The 22,391-nt window shown below is 35.0% G+C and overlaps 1 protein-coding gene across 2 annotated transcripts in view; it reads left to right on the top strand.

Moving 5' to 3' along the window:
* LOC147078163 (bridge-like lipid transfer protein family member 3B) overlaps positions 1 to 22,391 on the top strand; it is a 62,233-nt gene that overhangs the window by 11,981 nt on the left and 27,861 nt on the right. For both annotated transcript variants that reach the window (XM_085961277.1, XM_085961278.1), the window contains exons 3-9: positions 2,945 to 3,142; positions 5,693 to 5,797; positions 6,454 to 6,577; positions 8,781 to 8,947; positions 11,315 to 11,486; positions 12,252 to 12,378; positions 19,804 to 19,894. In XM_085961277.1, coding sequence (XP_085817403.1) covers positions 2,945 to 3,142; positions 5,693 to 5,797; positions 6,454 to 6,577; positions 8,781 to 8,947; positions 11,315 to 11,486; positions 12,252 to 12,378; positions 19,804 to 19,894 — 984 coding nt within the window. The remainder of the gene's footprint in view (positions 1 to 2,944; positions 3,143 to 5,692; positions 5,798 to 6,453; positions 6,578 to 8,780; positions 8,948 to 11,314; positions 11,487 to 12,251; positions 12,379 to 19,803; positions 19,895 to 22,391) is intronic.

Below are 22,391 nucleotides of genomic sequence, written 5' to 3'. Positions count from 1 at the left end.
ATTTTTCATTGGTTGACCTAGATTATTTGGAAGAAATCAGATTACGCTAGTCGGAACTGAATATTACTATAGGTTTGTAGACCAGAACAGTAATACTGTTGAGACGGTTAACTTATTGTAACAATTATAATACCTCCATACATAAATATGATAAACTACCCTCGATAGCAGCCTTGCGTATAGAATAGATTCACTGGAAAGACGCACAGTTCATGAGAATATGCTATTTTGACGAGGAAACTAATTCCTGGAACAGAAACCTTAGTTACTGACACGAACAAAAACGCCGACCTTCAGTTAGTGTTTGAAAAAGAGTATGGTTGACGACATAACTATACAAATCTAGCCTTGTAGTCAATTCTGCCACTCAAAAGCCATGCGACAACCTCGCGACAAAGTACTAATAAGATGTATATAAGTCCCATAGTCCTTGTCGGCGAGTCAAAAACGACTTCTCAGTACATACTATGGAAGAAGCAGAAATATAATTGGTCAAAAGACCATAAACAGGTAATTAGTAAGAATAATCGTTTAGTAATAGAAGATAAATGTATTATTGTTAACACTATTTAATAAATGTAATGAAAATTTCATGTAAAAATTTCAGTTCAGAAATCGAGAGTTCTCATGCGTAATTGTAACGCTGAGATCAGAGACTCCAATACATCGTCATTCGATAGATTTTGTTGTTGATACTTTGAAATATGTTCCTATTGATTAATGTCTATTGAAATTTGAAAATAGAACATGTGAAAAATTGTTTGCATGAAAGCCGATAAGTACATGCTTGATTACACTTGGTACAAGTATTGGAAATGTATAAAAATAGAAATATTAACTTTTATAAATTCCTACTCTGTACAATTATGAATAATGAAATTTTATATTAATTAAATTAGATTAAGATAAAGCTAAGCTATTATTGTAAAGATATTGTAAACTCGTACATATGTTTATGTGCGCGTAATTATAAAATTTAGATATTTTTTATATACGAAAAATCCGCTAAATCCATTAAATCTTGCAAAAATAACTAGTAGAGAATCTCGAGGCCTTGCCTTAGATGGGTTTCTACCCATCAGCCACAGTAAATCTTGAACGCACTTCAAATAAATGAAGAAATAAAATTTTAAAATTCTATACGAAAGAAACATCGCGCGACCTTGAAATCGCAAAATGTATTCCGCTTAAATATTCGAGCCAGCTGGTCCTCGTCGCGAGAGGAAATAAAATAAGAGATTAAAGTGTAAAACACTATTAAAAGATTCATAAATTAATGATTACTCGTGATTAATATCCTTGTTAAATTAAAGCATTTGCATATTTAATTGTAAATGTTGGGTATATCATTGTAATATTATTACGTGATAATTACCGTGCTAAGGGAAGTTATTAACTGAGAAAGATATTTCGGGTCCAACTAGTTTTATTAAAGTTAGGTAAATTTCTATTGGTCGGGAACGATTCAGAGTGGCGGAAACTTTATCATTGGGAGACCCTGCTGGTTATGTTTTGTTTATGTTTATCTAGGTTTATTTAGGTCTATGTTTTGTCGTTTTAAGTTTAAAGATTGCTATTCCCTTATTTTATGTACGAATACTTATTGTAATAGCTCATTGGAAAGCTAAAAAACTTTCCTTTCTCCTGAATGCTTAAAAATGTACAAAATTAACTATTTTTGGTGAGTCATTCTAAATGCGTATTTACTAGACATGTTCCGAAGGCTTTGAAAATAACCACGGCTGACATATAATTTTGCAAATATAACGTAAAGTAAATTCAGCTCGACTTTATTGAAAGTTGTCTCTATTCAAAAGGTGTCTTAGATAAAAGATATACCGAAACTAAATCTTGGGCGAAGGGTGCGCAAAAGGGACAGATTCGCTGTCCCTCTCGGACTATTTCTTACTGGACTTCGATCCAGAGGGTATAAAAAGTGACCCTTTTCCCATACAAGCAACAGTTCACCAGTTCAGCAGCTCTCAAGTCGTCGATCGTAAGACCTCCACCGGAGAGGCGCAAATCGTACGCGAAGTCGAAATCAAAAGTCCTCTTTCGAAAGGAGGCGAGTAATAACGGGAAAAACCGGATACCAGTTAACGGTTAACTCGTGACGTAATCGGCGTAGTAATTCATTTTTCATTCCGTTCCGAAGTGAGACGCGGGGATTTTCGATACGTATTTCTCGGGATGACGTAATCAAAATAAATCGCGCCAGAGTTTGTTTTGAAATAAAAACAAATTATCGAGCTTGTAATAATAATAACAAACTTTAGAAACTATTTTATAGTTATAATTATAAATTTTAGAAACTATTTTATAGTTATAATAACAAATTTTGAAACTATATTTGTAAATAATAAACAAACTTTCTGTCAATAAGTTTGTAAATATAAATAAACTATTTGTGAATAAGTTTGTAAACATTAATAAACTTTTAATAAATAAGTTCATAAATATAAATGAACCTTTTATAAGCGGTTTATAAAATGAAAACTATTTTTCAAACCTAATATTATGTGAAAATAATACGATTGTGACATTGTATAAGAAAATATTTTACGAAATAAAAATATTTATCGAACATTTGCGTATACTTTCCTCAGATTGAGTGTGAACATTTCGGAACCTTTTGAAAGGTTTCGTAGAGGTTATATAATAATCAAATAAATAGTTTACGGACATCTTTATAAGTTTTAATTGTTTGAACAATAACAAATAACTTAATTGTGACACTGTGAACATTGAACCTGAATAAATTTGGTATCACACCAACCAAGAGTTTTATTTACGGATAATCAAAAGTTGTGTTACCACAAGGGAGATCCACCCTCCTAGTTCATCCCTAGTCTCCTTAGTGACGGCCCGGTTACATTAATGAGCTAGCCGCGAGCCGGGTCACGTCATTACACCAGTTAAACCAATAGAATTTTTTTATTTGCAGAATTTGGAGGATGTCCAAATAATAGTGGTGACATGTGCGCAGCCCAGGGGCGGCGGAGACACTCCGAGCCCTGCCCCCTCACCTGCCATGCCCCCACAGCGCTACAGCTTCATCCACAAAGTCATCGATGGCATTAGCATCACCGTCAACACCGTCAGAATCGAATTTACCAGCCCCGTCTTCGTGGCCACTGTACAGGTAAAAAAAAAACAAAACAGAAACACTAAAACCATTAATAAACTTGTTTATAAAGATATAAAATTTGAGAAAGAGACCTCGTTTACTGATTTACTAATATGTTAAAAAAGGAAATGAATTACCTAGATTCATAACTCATGTATTCCAAAAAACGAGTTTTGATATAATCGCAAAAACCACCAGAGCACAGTTTTTTGTAATTAGAAAAAAGGTATTGAACTCCTTTCAATATTAATGAGTGAGTTAGTCGATTTACATGATTTTTTAAAAATATATATAATACTCCGAAGGCTGCAGACATACAGCACACTATGAGAAATAGATCTCGCTGATTGGTTAGACAGGCCTTAGTGACAGAACTCACATTATTCATTGAAAAATATCAACGATTTTCACATGGTTTAAAACTACTTTTGATATCCAACTATTTTTCTTTATATAGATTAATGCCTTGGTATATTTAACTAAAAAATGACAAAATTGCAAAATGTGAGTTATGACTCTAGGTCAGTGTGCCGTGAGACGATGCTAGGTGTGCTGCGGTGCGCTCCCAAAAAAAAACAAATTTTGTATATTATACAATACTTACTTAATAGCCAAATTTGCAGACATGGCTAATAATATATTTGAGCACCTGCATGAACTTAATAAAACAATGCAATGGCAGAATGAAAATATTATATTGACATGCTCTGATAAATTAGAAGGACTTAAGACATGGATATCTACAAATGTACCAAAGGACCTACCAGACTACCATTAAAAACAAACAATGAATTTTGGATCCGTCTCAAAAATATTTAATTTTGCTGCAAAAGAAATTTCATCATTACTTTCATACAATAAATACGACTTGGATTCGAAACCATTTTGCAACCAATGCCGAAAATTCTATTGAAGCACTTTCCCTATAAATTCGAGAGGAACTGGTTGAATTGAGAAACGACAGGACGCTAAAACTGAACATCGCCGATGTTCCATTGACGATTTTCTGGATTTCGGTTAATAAAGAATATCCTCGGATTTCCGTCAAGGCAATCGCAGCTCAGCTCCCATTTTCTGCGACATTCCTATCTAGGTGAGCAAAGTTTTTCAACTCAAGTTATAATTAAAAATAATAAGCAGTTTTGCTTGAACTTAGCCGAGAACTTCGGGTTGCTCTTCCAAATATCAAGTCATAATTAGTATATAAAACTTTTACGTTCATCGAAAAAAGCTCATTTATCACATTAATTAGTTATATTGGAAGTATGTACATTTAGTTCTTCGTCGTGTGGTTTGTATATTAAATTATTTATCAAATAAAAAACATAAATCAATGTAATTTTGGTGCATGGCCCCCACAAGGGGGGAGCTGACAGGGCTCTAGCCTGGGGGCCCAGGCTCAGGGGGGACCGGCGTGGCAGTTCAACCAGATAAGTGAGATAAACAGAAATTAAAAATTGGCTCTAATAGTAAAAAAAGTCTCTTGCGGCGCTATTTTACTACGCTAGTGTTAATATTTTAAACATGCAATTGTAGGATACAATTTATTATTATTATGCCAATACTCGACAAATAGTAAAATTATTCTCGACCCGACAACAAACCATAAATTCAAGTGGATGTATTAATAAATACAAAAAATCGCTTAACATACAATCAATACCATTAATTTAACCTTGAACACCATTTGAAAAATGCTATTTTAGATTATCACACTGTCTTTAACTTAAGCGATAGGTAAGGGGGTATCATCTCCTTCCATTTACGAAAGTGAAAAGATGCTGTCACTTTTATTTTTTTTAAGGTTTTTCGTCTGGGTTCGGGACTTAGAGGTGGACAAATAACACACCGGAATTGTGGTCAGAAACGACGAGATTTATTTACGTTAATATCTACTAATGGTTACATTTTTATAATTTCATTTATGCGTAGTGCGAGTTAATAATGTTTACTGTTTGGCTGTCTGCAGCGTTCTGTCCGCCATTTTATATTTCGCTCTCAGCGAGAAGCGCCGATTTCGACAGCGCTTTCAGCGACCTATTCCGGTGAAAGCGGTCTACAATGGCGATGTTGCAGATACTTTTTAAATGGCCGCGATTTACAGCATTGCCGGCTGTATTATTATTTATTTTCGTGATCAACCCTTACTATTTGTCGGCTTGATACCGATTTGGGCTGCTCCAGATCCACAGAGACATCCCCAAATGGGGACCATTTGGGAATGTAACTGGGGGCCGCCAAAAATCCTGGCATGGGGTCCCCCTTCAGGATGTGGGGTCCATGTTTTGGTGTATAAATTGTTTTACGTGTGGTGTGCCGCGGAATTCTGGGAAGACCTTTGGTGCACCGTGGGTGAGAAAAGGTTGCGGAGCACTGCTCTAGGTGACTCAAATATTCTCAAATCAAATCAATCAAAAGTCAAATGTGTTTGACGGTTCTTTGAGATTATTTCAAACTGGCAGAATATGGAGATTACCGACCAACACCCTCAATTGCTCTAATTCTTCTTCTTTTATTTTCTAATCGCACTTTCTAACAATAATTTGTATTCTTTTCCATTGTTAGATGTCACAGATTGTAGTGGAGTCCAGAACTCCACAGTGGCAACGAGGTGATCTTCGTCTCACGCGGTTAAAGGATCCTCAGACCTCACAGCTTCTTATATTTAAGGTAATATTTAATTAAATTATTTAATATTCGAGACTGAATTTATATAGGACTTAAAAATGTAACATTCTTTTATATGTATAATTTTAAACACCCTCAAAAACATACCTAGAAAAAATCTTGGACCGAGTGGCATTTGAACATATATCTTTTACTTTCCGGTTGAGTGTTTTTAACCAATAAAGGTACCGACCAAAGTGACCATATTGCAGATAGCTATGCTATTTAGGTCCTTCAATTCTGTAAAAAAATGGGCTACCATCTTTGTAATTTAAATAAGGTAATAAATGACATTACTAACATGATTAAATTTATAGATGGCATCAGGAGTTATAATTTTTTTATAAAATGATATTACTAACTTAAACTTTGAGAACTCCTGACGCCATCTATAAATTAAGTTAGTTATGTAATTTCAGCTACAGTTATACCTTCCTTGCCTCGTACCATTTTCACATTGTGTCCTAAGATCGTTCTCAATTTCTTGTTTTATATATGTCCCAACGTTCTCATCTGTTTTTGACAATGCCCATCACTTCGATTCATGGGTCTGGATGTGCCTGATGAGAGTCGTGTAGAGTCATATTTTAGTTTTCTATGGTGTGAAGTTTACGATAATACCATAGTATGTAATGAATAATATGTGTGATGTCCTTTAGGAAGTAGCTTGGCAATCAGCCAGGATAGAAGCACGAGCAGTCAAAGAAGGGGGCGGCCTTCCCCCGCTGAGGCTTCTGACCAATCAAGCACATTGCCGTATCACAATCAAGAAGAGACTATCAGGTTCATCAATCTTATATATAATTTTACATTAGCCGAAAAACTAAGCAAAGAATTCGCACGGGTTTTATGCATAGGTCCAATTTTGACAGATGAATAAAACAAAATGGCGACCAAAATTGTAATTTTTCCATAATTATCATCTGATTTGATTGATTGTCCGTTTAGACATGTACTTTATGGTGCTGAATACTAACTCAAAGTTAAATTTTATGTTTTGCAATTGGAAGTCTATAAAATATAATGTTGGCAGCTGAAATGTTTAATCACACGTTTGCACACGTTTTCCAACCGTAGCGGAATACAAAAAAACTTATAAAATCATTCAAAATACTTCTATACTTCATGTTAAACAGTATTTCAGTAACGTATGTCGGTCTAGACTAGGCTTTAGTTTAGATTCATTCGAACAGACGATTCCATAATTATTGTAATGTCATTTTTATCGAAAAGTCGAAAGAAATACGGTGGCCATCAACATATCCGTTCACAAATCTTAATTTTGTTCAATCTACCAATGCCACTGAGTGTTTTAATAGCACAATTTCATGAGAATCTCTTTTGTTATATTGGATAACACATTCGACAATGATATTCACCTCTTGATATTGATGTTGGGAACTAATAAATGGAGTATTCAAATTAGTTTAACTCATATTTCGTGTTCTAAAGTTTATAAGACTCCCTCTGGTTTATATTCCAAGCTCTTTGGAAGAACCGAAATTGTATTATAATACGAGGGTGGGTCAATAATTCCTTAGAAAAAAGCATTAAAACAGTTTTTATTTTTGTATTTTTTTTTTATTTCTCAACATAATCTCCTTGGAGCTCAATACACTTGGTTAGACGTTTCTCATTTTTTTTTTAAACCGTCAGAAAAATAAGTTTTCGGAAGGTCCTCAAAATAAGCATTTGTCCGATCGATGACTTCTTCATTTGAAAAAAAACGTTGTCCACTTAGCCATTTTTTTAAGTTTGGGAAAAGGAAAAAGTCACTGGGGGTTAAATCTGGCGAATACGGTGGGTGGTCGACCAATTTGAACTTCAATTCTTCAATTTTAGCCATTGATCGTAAACATGTGTGAACACGGGCATTGTCCTGATGAAAGAGGATTTTTTTCGTGTTTAAATGAGGCCGTTTTTCTTCAATTTTGTTTTTTAGCTGGTCCAATAAAGATGCATAATAATCCCCTGTTATTGTTTTTCCTTTTTCCAAATAGTCAACGAAAATAATTTCACGTGCATCCCAAAATACAGTAGCCATAACCTTACCAGCTGATTTCACGGTTTTCGCCTTCTTTGGTCATGGTTTGCCTTCGCAATCCACTGCTTTGACTGTTCTTTCGTCTCGGGAGTATAGTGGTGTATCCATGTTTCATCTACAGTCACAAAGCGACGAAAAAATTCATCCGGATTGCGTTGCATGAGCGACAACAGGGCTTTAGAGGCCACCACCCTATTGCGTTTATTGTCGACTGTGAGCAAACGCGGCACCCATCTTGCAGAAATATTTTTCATGCCCAATTTGTCATGTAAAATAGAAATGACGCTACCTTTTGAGATCCCTGTAACCTCAATTATCTCACTCAACTTTAATCTTCGGTCACTTAACACCATATCGTGGATTTTATTGATCATTTCTGGTGTAGTCACCTCTACAGGACGTCCTGAGCGTGGTTCATCCTTTGTTGATGTACGACCACGTTTAAATTCATTTAACCAGTTATAAATAGTTGCAAGTGAAGGAGCAGATATGCCGTGAACTAAATCCAACTCATTTTTTATTTCCTTTGCTGTTAACCCTTTTATATTAAAATGTTTAATAACAGCTCTAAACTCAATTTTCTCCATTTTTGTAAACAAGCAAAATTTTTTTTTTAAGTGTACGAGAAACACACAACAACCCGACCAATCTGATTGAAACTTCGCAGCATACTGAATCGGTAGTGCCGCTGCATGAAAACAAACCGCTTACAGTACTAGTCGCGCCACCTGTTGGCTTTTCTAAGGACTTATTGACCCACCCTCGTATGTAAAAACACATTGTTTTGAAAAAACCTCAAAAATATTTTGACCTAGTGGGATTCAATATTTAATTTTTTGAAATATGACTTTTGTATTGCATTTCAAAATTATAAGTTTTAAGTAAAAATAATCTGGTATATATGTATTCAGTCAAATAATTTAATTATTGTATGTATTACAGATTGCTTTGTAGTGGGCTCGCGCTTAGTTTTAATCCTGGAGGAAGCACTGTGGGTGCTCACGGACCGGCAGTTGGGGGCCGCTTTGGCTTTCGCGGACTCACTCGCCACCCTCGTCAGGGGCGCCACATCGCAAGTCACTAGGGAAAAGGCACAGAGGAAACTTGAGGTAATTTTATTTTTTAATGACTGATGTTTTTCTCCCGATATTGATCGGAAAGTATAATGGCTATTTTGAAAATTGGCACTTTAAATATTGGTTATGTCATGCAATAAAATTGACCATGAATGATCAGCTTCTAGCTGAACTACGAGATATTGTTGAATTTTTGTTTTACAAATTATTCAGTCAAGCCATTAACATCATGTGATTATAAAAGTAAGTAAATAAATAAAATACCAATACCAATTTAATACATATGCAGGAAATGATATTTTTATGTTTCAAATGTAAATTTCCACTGAATTTCATATGTTCAAATTACAATTTTATACCCATTTTTATAAGCTAAAAAACACGGTATTGCGTTGACAAATTGTATCTATTTATATCATGTTCTAATAAACTATTTAATTCAACGAATAAGATACAAGATTTCAGAATGTAACATTCTATTATACAGAATATACTTAATTTGAAAACATCTCATGCATATACACACTAGAAAAAATCACTTTTGTAGAAAAAAATATGAAATCTTCGTCGAATAAAAGAAATAGTTTATTAAAATTATTAGCAAGTATAAGTACGTTATAAAAACTAAATACATAATGGAGTGATCCGCGATGTCGGTTAGTAATTGAGGAATTAATTGATACGTACCTTAATTTAATATACTAAAACCGATAGCCAACATTGTAACGCAATTCGATAACCATTTCATGTAAGAAGTACTAGTTAAAATTGTCGTGATTTAATAAGATTCCCGTAGCTTAATTGGAAAAGCATTCTGGCACGAATCCAGCAGATACACGTTCAAGTCCTGTTAGGTGTCGTATTTTTTCTACAAAATATGTTTTCTAGTGTGTGAGATGTTTTCAAATTACGTATATACGAGGGTGGGTCAATAAGTCCTTAGAAAAGCCGACAGGTGGCGCGACTAGTACTGTAAGCGGTTTGTTTTCATGCAGCGGCACTACCGATTCAGTATGCTGCGAAGTTTCAATCAGATTGGTCGGGTTGTTGTTTTTTATTTTCGTACATTTAAAAAAAAAATTTGCTTGTTTACAAAAATGGAGAAAATTGAGTTTAGAGCTGTTATTAAACATTTTAATATAAAAGGGTTAACAGCAAAGGAAATAAAAAATGAGTTGGATTTAGTTCACAGCATATCTGCTCCTTCACTTGCAACTATTTATAACTGGTTAAATGAATTTAAACGTGGTCGTACATCAACAAAGGATGAACCATGCTCAGGACGTCCTGTAGAGGTGACTACACCAGAAATGATCAATAAAATCCACGATATGGTGTTAAGTGACCGAAGATTAAAGTTGAGTGAGATAATTGAGGTTACAGGGATCTCAAAAGGTAGCGTCATTTCTATTTTACATGACAAATTGTGCATGAAAAAAGTTTCTGCAAGATGGGTGCCGCGTTTGCTCACAGTCGACAATAAACGCAATAGGGTGGTGGCCTCTAAAGCCCTGTTGTCGCTCATGCAACGCAATCCGGATGAATTTTTTCGTCGCTTTGTGACTGTAGATGAAACATGGATACACCACTATACTCCCGAGACGAAAGAACAGTCAAAGCAGTGGATTGCGAAAGGCGAACCATGTCCAAAGAAGGCGAAAACCGTAAAATCAGCTGGTAAGGTTATGGCTACTGTATTTTGGGATGCACGTGGAATTATTTTCGTTGACTATTTGGAAAAAGGAAAAACAATAACAGGGGATTATTATGCATCTTTATTGGACCAGCTAAAAAACGAAATTGAAGAAAAACGGCCTCTTTTAAACAGGAAAAAAATCCTCTTTCATCAGGACAATGCCCGTGTTCACACATGTTTACGATCAATGGCTAAAATTGAAGAATTGAAGTTCGAATTGGTCGACCACCCACCGTATTCGCCAGATTTAGCCCCCAGTGACTTTTTCCTTTTCCCAAACTTAAAAAAATGGCTAAGTGGACAACGTTTTTTTTCAAATGAAGAAGTCATCGATCGGACAAATGCTTATTTTGAGGACCTTCCGAAAACTTATTTTTCTGACGGTTTAAAAAAAATTGAGAAACGTCTAACCAAGTGTATTGAGCTCCAAGGAGATTATGTTGAGAAATAAAAAAAAAATACAAAAATAAAAACTGTTTTAATGCTTTTTTCTAAGGAATTATTGACCCACCCTCGTATCATGTTCTTTCAATCTTAACTACAGTGAATCCCCGATATTACATAGTTGCAGGACTATGTAGAGAGAAATTGTAAATTGTAACCAATATCAAAATCAATACTATGAAGATGTTTAACTTACAAATTAATCCAATAGTTAAAAAATCCATAAAACTAAAAGCTATTTTGTTTGTTGAAATCTTCAGACATTACCGGAATATCTGGCAGCAGTATCACAGGCCGGTCGAGCCGGGGTGGCATCAAAGGCACGCCCTACTGATCCTCTGCTGAAGTTATTTGCCCGACACGATGTCACCGAGACCTCATATCACTTCTTATCACAGAGAATAGACTTGCATCTCTGCGATGACCCAGGACGTAAGTGTTATCATGTTTACAACAATTCTAAGCTGCATCGCACACACAAACTTGGCACTACTGAAACTTGTCGACTTTGTGATGTAATAGTTATTGAGTAACTTAATGTACTGACACACAGTTTTGTTTTTGAAAACTTGAATGGTGAATGAATCTGAAGGTTAATCGTTGAGAAGACCAAGTACTTAAGAGTATTCAGGAAGAAAAGATACTTAGGAAACATTTTTTTACAAACAGCTGTAAAGTACCTACTTGGGAATCAACGTCTACTACTTGTAATTGTTACAATAAGTGCTATGTTTTAACAGCACCTCTCTTGGCTGTGCTAAATTTTAGAGCGAGATAGACTGTTTTGACTGTTTAGACGGCTAACTTATTCTAACAATTATAATACTTCGATACAAACATATAAAAAATTACCCTTGATAGGTGCCGATAGCAGTCTTGTGTATAGAATAAATGCGCTGGTACAGTAGTGCAGTCGGGCATGGGCTTGAATGGTCGATAGCAACAACCTAAGTAAGTGAGTTGTACTGGAATGGCCTATTTTTCTCCGCAAGTCTCCATATCTCGCACCCGTTCAGAACCAAATTTCCAAAATTTAATTTTTCCTGATGGTTGCTTCACCTGAATGAGATATCATTGTTTGAGGAAACCAACATGCAAATTAGGATCTGTTCTAAAATCAGAATTCTGTGCTATTGATCAAAGAATTATGTGGCGGTGTATTTATGTCACTTGAATGAATGCTCTTTTTGTTTCCAGCGGGGAGATCATCTCATCCTTCATTAGCTGCCGGCGCTGCTCTTCAAGTATCTTTACAGAAATTGCAATTTGATTATTATCCGTATCATTTGGCATCGTCTGACAGAAATCACTGGCCCGGATACAGGTGAATTTTTCTTGTTGGATAGCTCATTGTAAGTTTTAAATCAAATTTGCCTTATATATTCTGATTGAAAATGGTTTTGAGGCATTCCTGTTTTATTTTATTATCAAAAGTACAGGTAACCCGGCCCCCCTATTGTTGATCGTGGGGGATACGTTTTGGACACAGTCGCGATCGGCAACGGGGGATGGGGAGATTTGATTATCTAAACAGTTTATTAACCCGATCGGCGCGTAAAGTTTCCATACAAAAGATGTACTGTCCGCGGTCGGTTTTTCGAAATGTTATTCTTCGCTGTATTATAATAAATACGGCAGTTAAAAATTGTGGCTACAACTGTTATCATGCCTAGATACATAAGGATCCAAGTGCCACACTAAAACACATAATGAAGTGTTGAATTTAGCTGTGTTTACTTTAACAAAACTACTGTATTGCTTTGTTCCGATAAACTCTGTTGCCATTTTCGATGACATACCACTCGACTTCAAAACAAGTGCGCCGATGAAGACAATTAATCACTGACTAATTTTATTTTACTCGTGTTAACCTGTTCTCTGCCAAGAGGTATTTGTATGGCCATATACGGAGGGCCGCGATTTTCTTTGAAAACATAAACCTTAGTAAATATACTTTTTTTGGCTTTATATTAATACTATATCATATAGACTTACCAAATTAATACACGATGTGTCCATTTACGCCGTTATTTATCCAAATAAATCACAATTAATGTTTCACAAAACGTCAGGGTTGTCACAACACTTACACAGTAAAGATGAGAACGTGATAATGTATGAGAAGTAATTCTACAATGTGCTACTTTAGTCTTAAAACCAAATAAAAATATAACGAATTCAAAAAAAAATTAATAGTCTTCTACCGTGTGGTATGTCTCAAAACAAGGTTCAACGCAGAGAGCCACTTTGCACTGTTTGCACTCATACCTTGATTCTCTTCGAAGTTTCCTGGATAAACACACCACACATCTTGCCATTGTTTTGACTTTTTTAGCACTTGGAGGTGATTTTGCCATAAAATGCCTCTCTGTGAGACGCGATGGCAATTCTGAATGTCTTTTCCTAACTGAAGATTTGGAAGGCACAACACGTTTGTATTCGTTAATTAATTGTCGAATGACCTCTAATTGAAATTGTGCCAACGGTACACGTTTTCCAGTTTTTTGACAAAACAGTATATGGCTGTTCAACAGTGAGAGGTCGATTAGATGGAAGAACATTTTTTTGTACCACCTCATTGTTTTGCGCGTCGAGTGTACACTTGACAAAACCATGTCTGATTTGTCAACTGCACCCATATTTTTATTGTAATCTTGGACACATTCCGGTTTTATTATCGGTTCATTCCGATACGTTCTTTTGCCTGTGTCGGTGAGCTGGGCAGGATGAAGAGTCCTCAGCATGGACACTTCCCTTTTATCTTTCCAGATTTGTGCCGAAATAGTGTCTGTGTGGTAAGCTTTCATTTCTCCTTTTTTCAATTTCTCCGTATGCTTTGGCAATCCCTTTCGGTTTCTCCTTACAGTGCCGCAAGCATTCGTTTTCCGGTCATGTAGTTTTTGGAACAAAATTGGGCTAGTATACCAATTGTCTACGTACAGGGTATGTCCCCTGTCCAAATATGGTTCCATGAGAGTCAAGACTACACTTCCTGAAATACCCATGTGCATGTGTGTTACATATTCGGTGGTTTTTCCAGTGTACACAATAAAATTCAGTACATATCCGGTGGCACAGTCACATATCACAAAAAATTTAATGCCAAAACGGCTTGCTTTTGATGGGATATACTGGCGAAATGACAAATTGCCTTTGAAAAGTAGCAAACTTTCATCGATGCACACATTCATGTAAGGATACATGCACTCCGCAAACTTTTTTTTGAAATAGTCCACTAGGAATCTAATTTTGAAAATCTTGTCCCCACTTATTTGTTGCGTATTGTCACAAAAGTGGAGCATGCGAAGAATGATTTGAAATCTATTGCGGGGCATCGTATCTGAGTAAATCGGAGAAAATAGTAAAATATCTGTAGACCAGTGATCTTGTATTTTATTTCTCGAATTACAGGCCATCAAAAGACATATTGCCAAAAAGAGGTACAATTCCCCTACTGTTACGTCTACCCATTGTTTCAATCTCCAACTCAACTCATTGCAGTGATTTTTGACGTATTGGTATTGTTTATTGGTTTCCATGGAAACGAAATTCATAAGCGTGCTGGTTATGAACAGCTTGAAAAACTCCGATTCTCTGCTATCAACATTTTCTATGTCCGCTCCTGACCTCGAGCTATCAAATGAATTTATTTTGGGGACAAAATCATCGGTTTCCCATTCGAAAACTGGAACAGATTCATCAGCCGGTACAGATTCATCAATTTGTGCAGCTTCATATGCACTGGGATCTTGTTCCTCTTCATCCAAATCGACATCAAAATCACTATCATCCGATTCAACAGTTATGCCAACCCTGTACATCAAATCTTCGACCTGTTCGGCATTTTCTGATGAACTTTGTGTTCCTTCCATTTTGATTAGAAAGAAGATCAAAAGGTTTATATGTAAAAAAGTTCAAATATCCCAGAAACTTGACTTATTATAAAAAGATATAACACAAAAAGTCAAATAAGTTAAACACTATGCGAATAAAATAAGTCCCGACACTAATATCTTATAAAATATACAATTACGACACACAACACAGATTACGAAGGTTTAAAAATTACAAAATCGTACCCGTAAATTACTGAAATGAATTATAAAGTGAAAATATTTCAGCCGCGAAACCGAATTAGGTACGTCAAATACGACTTCGAATATTCAACTGGCATATTTTCGAAGATGTGTCACTGCTATTGTGTAGTTGTGTATATTCAGGAATCACAGTATTCCCCGTTTCTCGTATGCATAAGCGAACCATAATTTCGATTGCATCTACTATAAGTAAACGGGAATCCCGGCGAGTAATTTGATAAATATCGGATCCGTGGCACAACCCTGCTAGCGACGCGTTTCGGTAACCAAAGAAAGGTTTGTTTAAAATTGATGTTTCGTTGATGATAATATAGAAAATTACAAATGTAAGTATTACACCATGATCCTAAGAGATGTCGTTGTATGGGCAATGCAATTGAATTATTCAAAACATTGCCTCGGCCGATATATTGCGTTTCAAGTGAAGCGTCTTTGCACGCGCATTTTGCATGGCTGGCCCTCTGTTCTCGGAATAGAAAAGCGTGCTAGGACGCTGGTGGCACTTATCCGGTTAAAAACACTTAAAAATGCCATAAAAATTATTGAAAATAATAGCTTTTATTCGTGACTTATGAATTATTGTTAATTAGTGTAAGTTTTATTGATGACAAATCCATTAAAATTGGATGTTAGTCCCCAGTTTTATTTCGTGGCATAGACTGTGTCAGCATTTTACATGTTTTATGGGCCATTCTAATTTAAGCGTTAAAGGTGAGTCCACACTGGTTGAAAATATTATAATAATTTTTTTGTTATTTTTTTTTTAGTGAAACTTGGATTTTGTAGATTACTTTTCAGTTTTATTGAGCATTGTGTTATGTTAGTGATTGTCATTTTATGTTTTGTAAAAAAAACAATATTTATTTTTTAAATTGCGTAAATTTTTCCAAGTGCTATAAAAACTTTTTTTGGGTAAGGTTTTAAAAATTTACAAGCATTAAATTGTACGCGAAGATAATATGTAATATAGTTGAAAAGTCTATATTCCATGATTTATATTTTATATTATATTGTATACCCGTGTGTGTTTTTTTATCAAAAATTTATACGTTTTATATATTCCTTCATAGTAATTCGTAATTTATTGGTAAAACTTGCAATCCTCTAAAATATAATAAGGTAAAGGCACTAATGGTTGACACATTAAGAAAAAAATCATGTTTTTTTTAATATAGAATACACATTTCTTCATATATTTAAAAACCAGATATCTTAATCACTGCACAAAACCCTTACCGATTATATTATAATGAGAGAAAATAAGGAATAATCAAACACACTTTTTAATAAAACATTTTTGTATCCTATCTTTTATCACTAATGCTTGACATGGCAAAAAAGATGAATCACTAATAATTGACACCTTTAGACACCAATAGTTGACATGGAATATTTTGGTATAATTTACATGTACCTACCTAAATATTTTCTCCTTACCTTTTCTGGTACCTACATACAAATTAACCATCAACCGGTGACTCGTTTTTGCATTGTCAAAACAAATCATTACCATGATATCATTTTTATCAAATGCCTTTTGGACAACGCAGACATATTTATGATATCTCTTTTCCCTTCTAAAATACATTTTTTTGGATTTGCAGTTGCTCGTAAAGATTGGTCAATGTTACCAGCACTGCTTCTATTTTCTTCCATCTTCAGATATGTATGAACTTGTTCTCATTTAATGCTACACATGAGATTTAACTTTATATAACAGTGTAATTCTAGGCACATTTTGTAGCTGTTGTAGTTGGAAGGCTTTGCCTCATCATGTATAGCTGCCTCCATAGCTGCTTAAAGCGTCAATTACATTGAACTTCTTTACGAGCTGTTTGTTGGCGAATTTATAATCTGCCTGTAAGTGCCCAGTGTAATCATCGAACATGTTGTAATCATCGAACATGTTAGCTTGTTCGATAATTACACTGGGCGACTTTACGGGCAGATTATAAATTCGCCAACAAACAGCTCATAAAGAAGCTCAATGTAATTGACGCTTTAGGCGATACTTCAGTGAAACGGCAAATAATTTTCAACTATAGGCGCGATGAAATTTTGGACTCGCTGGCAGTCTGAGAGAGAACGTCGAGATGTCAATACGTAATTTTGTTTCGTGATGGCGACGGGGGTATTAATTCTTAAATCGTGTAAAGATAACTTAAAACGTTACCCATTTTAAAAAGAAAACATGTCAATGAATATATTATTATTGTTACTGATAGAACAATAAACAGAACATTAAATGGACGCATGTTGGATTTATATGACAAATTATATTTCGGTCGGCATGCGTCATTTGCACCCGCGACCCGCAATCTGCGCATCGCCTAGCCACGATCTTTTTAGACCATGCCTCAACTGAGGTATAGCCTTAAGAGTATTGAAACATTTTGTCGTTTTATAGGTGGCATTTTTCTTGAGGCAGTCGCTTCGTGTTTTGCGGAACCAAAAGTTGACATTGAATTTACCTAGTAGTTGACATGTGTCTACTATTGGAGAGGATGGACGAAAAATATACTTTCTTATATGGAATCAAAACTGAATGTATGTGTATGCCGAAATTGTTGAAAAATCACTCTTATTGCAACTTTGATGTGTTCACTAATAATTGACATACCCTGTCAACTATTAGGTTTTCTTTATTTTGTGGTCCAATAATTGACACCCATCAATTTCAGACATAAATTTAAATATATTGTCACGAAACCTATTCAAATCTAGTCTACACTCTAACATATATTATTACATGTAAGATACTAAAAATCTGAAATAAAAACATATTATGTAATAATTTCTTACCTGGAAGAGTACCTACAGCATTCTTAACGGATTTGGTAAGAAAATTTGAAATACGTACTCACTCTGTCACACTCTTTAAAAAATATTCGCCATTTTAATGGTTTGGCTCGCAAAGAAATGAGTTTTGACTGGTTCATCACAAAATTTACACTGTACATGTTTTAAAGCTATTTTCGAATGGATACACGCACAGGTTTTCTTATTTTAATTAATATATTTCAAAAGTGTCAACCATTAGTGCACTGTCAACCATTAGTGCCTTTACCTTAATATATATTTTTTCATTCCGTGTGGACGCATCTTTACTAAATATTTACGACTTTCAATAATGAGCTCGATTTATGACTTTGAAACAATTGGGGAGACACATGAGTAATAAATGACATAATCCAGAACACAAGTTCAAGTACATTTTAAGAATATAAGAACAAATTTCTTTTCGTTTTTTGGTTGTCTTTTTCGTATTCCCGCACATGATGTAAAAATCGCGGTGAATTCAACTTTACACGGTAAATACTCGGCGCACACTCAACTCGAATGAAATATATTTTGTATACCTACTGCGCAGCCGCGAAAAATACCGCGTAGATTTGAACTGATGCAATCGTACCGGCGAATCTCAATAGATCGAGGGGGTTCGAAAAATCGATGTTTATGAAATTAAAACAACATATTTTTGACAAAGTTATTGATATGGCGATACGAACACGAATCAGAGCATCTTTCAATACAAAAATCAATATTATGCGTGAAGTATTTCCTACTTTACCGACATTTCAATTTTCGATATCAACAGTTGCGACATCCGCCCAGTATCAGAGCTTATGTAAAAAACAACATATGTCCCATCCGCGGCGATCGGGTTAATAAACATTATACATAAAACAATTAATGTAATATAACTTTGCAATAAACTGAAAACATAACACTCATTTTGTTGCGTGTTGCTAAAAAGTATCTAATTTGCCCTGCTTTATCGCCATAGTTTTGTTTTATTGGCGTTTGTAACTTTATTATATGTGAGCAAACAAAAAAGATCATGTGTGCGTAATTCCATTCATTATGACGATTTGTGGCACATATCGTCGGTCCCTATTAAAAAAGTCGGATCTGCAAAATGCTATTTTTCAGTACAAGCAATCAAAGATGTTTCATCAAATATCCTTTGTGACCTATTGCTATCTAAACGTTTATAAAAACATCCGTCTGCCCGGTGAACATAGCAGCAACTGTCAGATCCGACGCATCTTGCTCACCCACGCCCAGCCAATAATGTCGGTTGGTAAGAACCGACATTGTTATTCGGACACTCTCGGTAGATCCGTCATTTTTAACTTGAGTATCTCGAAATTTTTCAAACAAACAAAAAAAACTGTGATTGTGGTATAAATGTTTAAAGTGTTTAAATAACTTTTACGTAATAATCCGAAAATGACAAAATTTCAGATCCAACTTTTTTAATAGGGACCGACGATATGTAACACATCAAAACAAGTGTCACGATAAATGCGGGGTTACCTGTATAGCGTATACAAATTCCAATTTATTTCTAATTTTACATATTATATTACAATTAATTAACTACGACTAATTATGATGCTCCCTTTATAAAGTTTTGTGAAGCTAATTGCATGTATGACCAAACTGACATCGGTCAAAGAAGAATATTTTTGTGCATAATATGCATATATTATATGCATCTCCAGATATAAAAACGAAATCATAACTATGCATATGGCTATGTCGTGAATAATTGTGTTATTGTGATATCATTGGACCAATTGCACAATCTGCCGTCATTTTTCCGGATAAATTTTAATAATTATATTGTATTTATTTTTTTTATATAGGGAATCGGCTGGGCCTCATACTCAATGGTTACGGCAGGCCTTAACGAATTTCCGAGGCAGTCTTCTATCTCTTTTAGAACCTCAAGCACACGTAAGTAATAATGTGTATAATATCAGTGGCGTGCGATCTTATAGATGCTGTGGATGTAGCGTAGCAAATTTCTAAATTATTCGAACGATATTCATTTATTAAATATATCCATCAGACCAATTAATAAATACAGGTAACCCCCCGTTCATCGCAGGGGATACGTTCTGGACATGGTGGCGATAAGCGAAAATTCGCGATGGGGGATTCCTTTGTTTGGCCTCTCTACGTTTATTGTGTAAAATTTGCGATTACATACTGTCAAGAAATTCATTACAGCCATGTTCACAGCACTCACTCGCTCGTAATCTTCGTCGTTCTCTTCTAACAACTCCATGCATTGATTGTGAAGAGATAGGGCCTTTTCATTGGTTTTAACACTTAACTTTCGCACGGGAACAGGTTCGGAGACATCATTTTCTAGGGACGTATGGCAGTCCATTTCCTGCAGCTCATTAGTTAAAGGTTCGCCGCGTGATTTTAACAAAGTCTGAATATCATCTACATCAACACCTTCGATGCCTCCGGATATGGCTATAACACTAATCTTTCACTGAACAACCTTTTTCCAAACACCCTTCATACACGACTGGGTGACTTCATTCCACTCTTCGTCGATGTTTCTGATAGCTTTCATAATATTAAATTGTTTCCACCAAACCCGCATGGCATCTCTATTACCTCCATCAGTTTCTTCAATGAGTTGAGAGAAGAAGAGATTGACGATCCTTGGATGCTTTAAATCCAGAAGTAGTCTTCTCCTCTATGGAAATAAACGTACGTGTTGGCATTCGTTTCCAATAAAGTCCCGTCTCATCCACATTAAAAATTAAATTTGGTGGATAGTTTCCCCTTTCCACAATTTCCAGTTTTAAAAAAAGATAGCGATATAACGAATCCGCATTCGCCGGGGTCGCGATGAACGGGAGTCACCTGTACATAACATCATTTTTTTAAAAGTCATCGGAATGAGCTAATATTATGCTATTTAATATTAAAGAAAAAAATATCAATTTTTATATAGCCGGTATATGCTGTCGAGTCCACGTAATGCTTCTCTTTGTTTTGTGCATGCCCAAAAATACACCATATTGTATGAAGCTTAAATAGCAATACCACGTATACCTATATTAGCAATAAAGTTGTATGCATTATCAGTGTTGCCAACTGTCGAATCATAATAATATGTCAGATATGGCAGAAAAAAATGCCAGATTTTCTCAAAATTAAAAAAAAGTCTAGAAACTAGCATTTCAAAAAAATTCAGTCATATTGTTTTTACATGAACAAAGACTGAAGATGAATTATTTATTTTTTCGTAAGTTCACAACTAATAAATAAGCCATAGGTATCTATGGACTAAACATTAATGACAGCACAAAATTATATAATAATATTATATCTTATTGGTAAGATAATAACTTCAAAAAATGTTGATTTTTAAGAAAATCTGGTATAATATTATACCTTTTTTATGAAAAGTTGTAAGCTGTTTTCAATTTCGAAAAAACGGTAGATTTAATGCCAGTTCAGCAATTCAGAATTTGCCAAGCTAGATGACTATTTAAAAATGCTAGATCAGGTAAGAAAAATGCTGTTGGCAACGCTGTGCATCATGCTTCTGAGCGGCTAGCAAGAGTGAAAGATTTAATGCGCAGACAATGTTATAATCACTTCGCTAATAGTGATAATGCCATTAATGATAATATTATGTTATAATAGAATATTATAATAGAATAAATACACTTGGCACTTTTGATAATGTATAACAATATATTATGCAAATTAGCTTGCACAATTCCTTTTTTTGTATATACGAGGGTGGGTCAATAATTCCTTAGAAAAAAGCATTAAAACAGTTTTTATTTTTGTATTTTTTTTTTATTTCTCAACATAATCTCCTTGGAGCTCAATACACTTGGTTAGACGTTTCTCAATTTTTTTTAAACCGTCAGAAAAATAAGTTTTCGGAAGGTCCTCAAAATAAGCATTTGTCCGATCGATGACTTCTTCATTTGAAAAAAAACGTCCACTTAGCCATTTTTTTAAGTTTGGAAAAAGGAAAAAGTCACTGGGGGCTAAATCTGGCGAATACGGTGGGTGGTCGACCAATTCGAACTTCAATTCTTCAATTTTAGCCATTGATCGTAAACATGTGTGAACACGGGCATTGTCCTGATGAAAGAGGATTTTTTTCCTGTTTAAATGAGGCCGTTTTTCTTCAATTTCGTTTTTTAGCTGGTCCAATAAAAATGCATAATAATCCCCTGTTATTGTTTTTCCTTTTTCCAAATAGTCAACGAAAATAATTTCACGTGCATCCCAAAATACAGTAGCCATAACCTTACCAGCTGATTTTACGGTTTTCGTCTTCTTTGGACATGTTTTGTCTTCGCAATCCACTGCTTTGACTGTTCTTTCGTCTCGGGAGTATAGTGGTGTATCCATGTTTCATCTACAGTCACAAAGCGACAAAAAAATTCATCCGGATTGCGTTGCA

The sequence above is a fragment of the Rhyacophila brunnea genome, unplaced genomic scaffold, assembly GCF_057557595.1.
Source record: "Rhyacophila brunnea isolate RB1 unplaced genomic scaffold, BYU_Rbru_1.0 scaffold_12, whole genome shotgun sequence".
Lineage (NCBI taxonomy): Eukaryota > Metazoa > Arthropoda > Insecta > Trichoptera > Rhyacophilidae > Rhyacophila > Rhyacophila brunnea.
The sequence above is the reverse complement of the archived record's forward strand: the minus strand, read 5'-3'. Positions and strand labels throughout refer to the sequence as shown.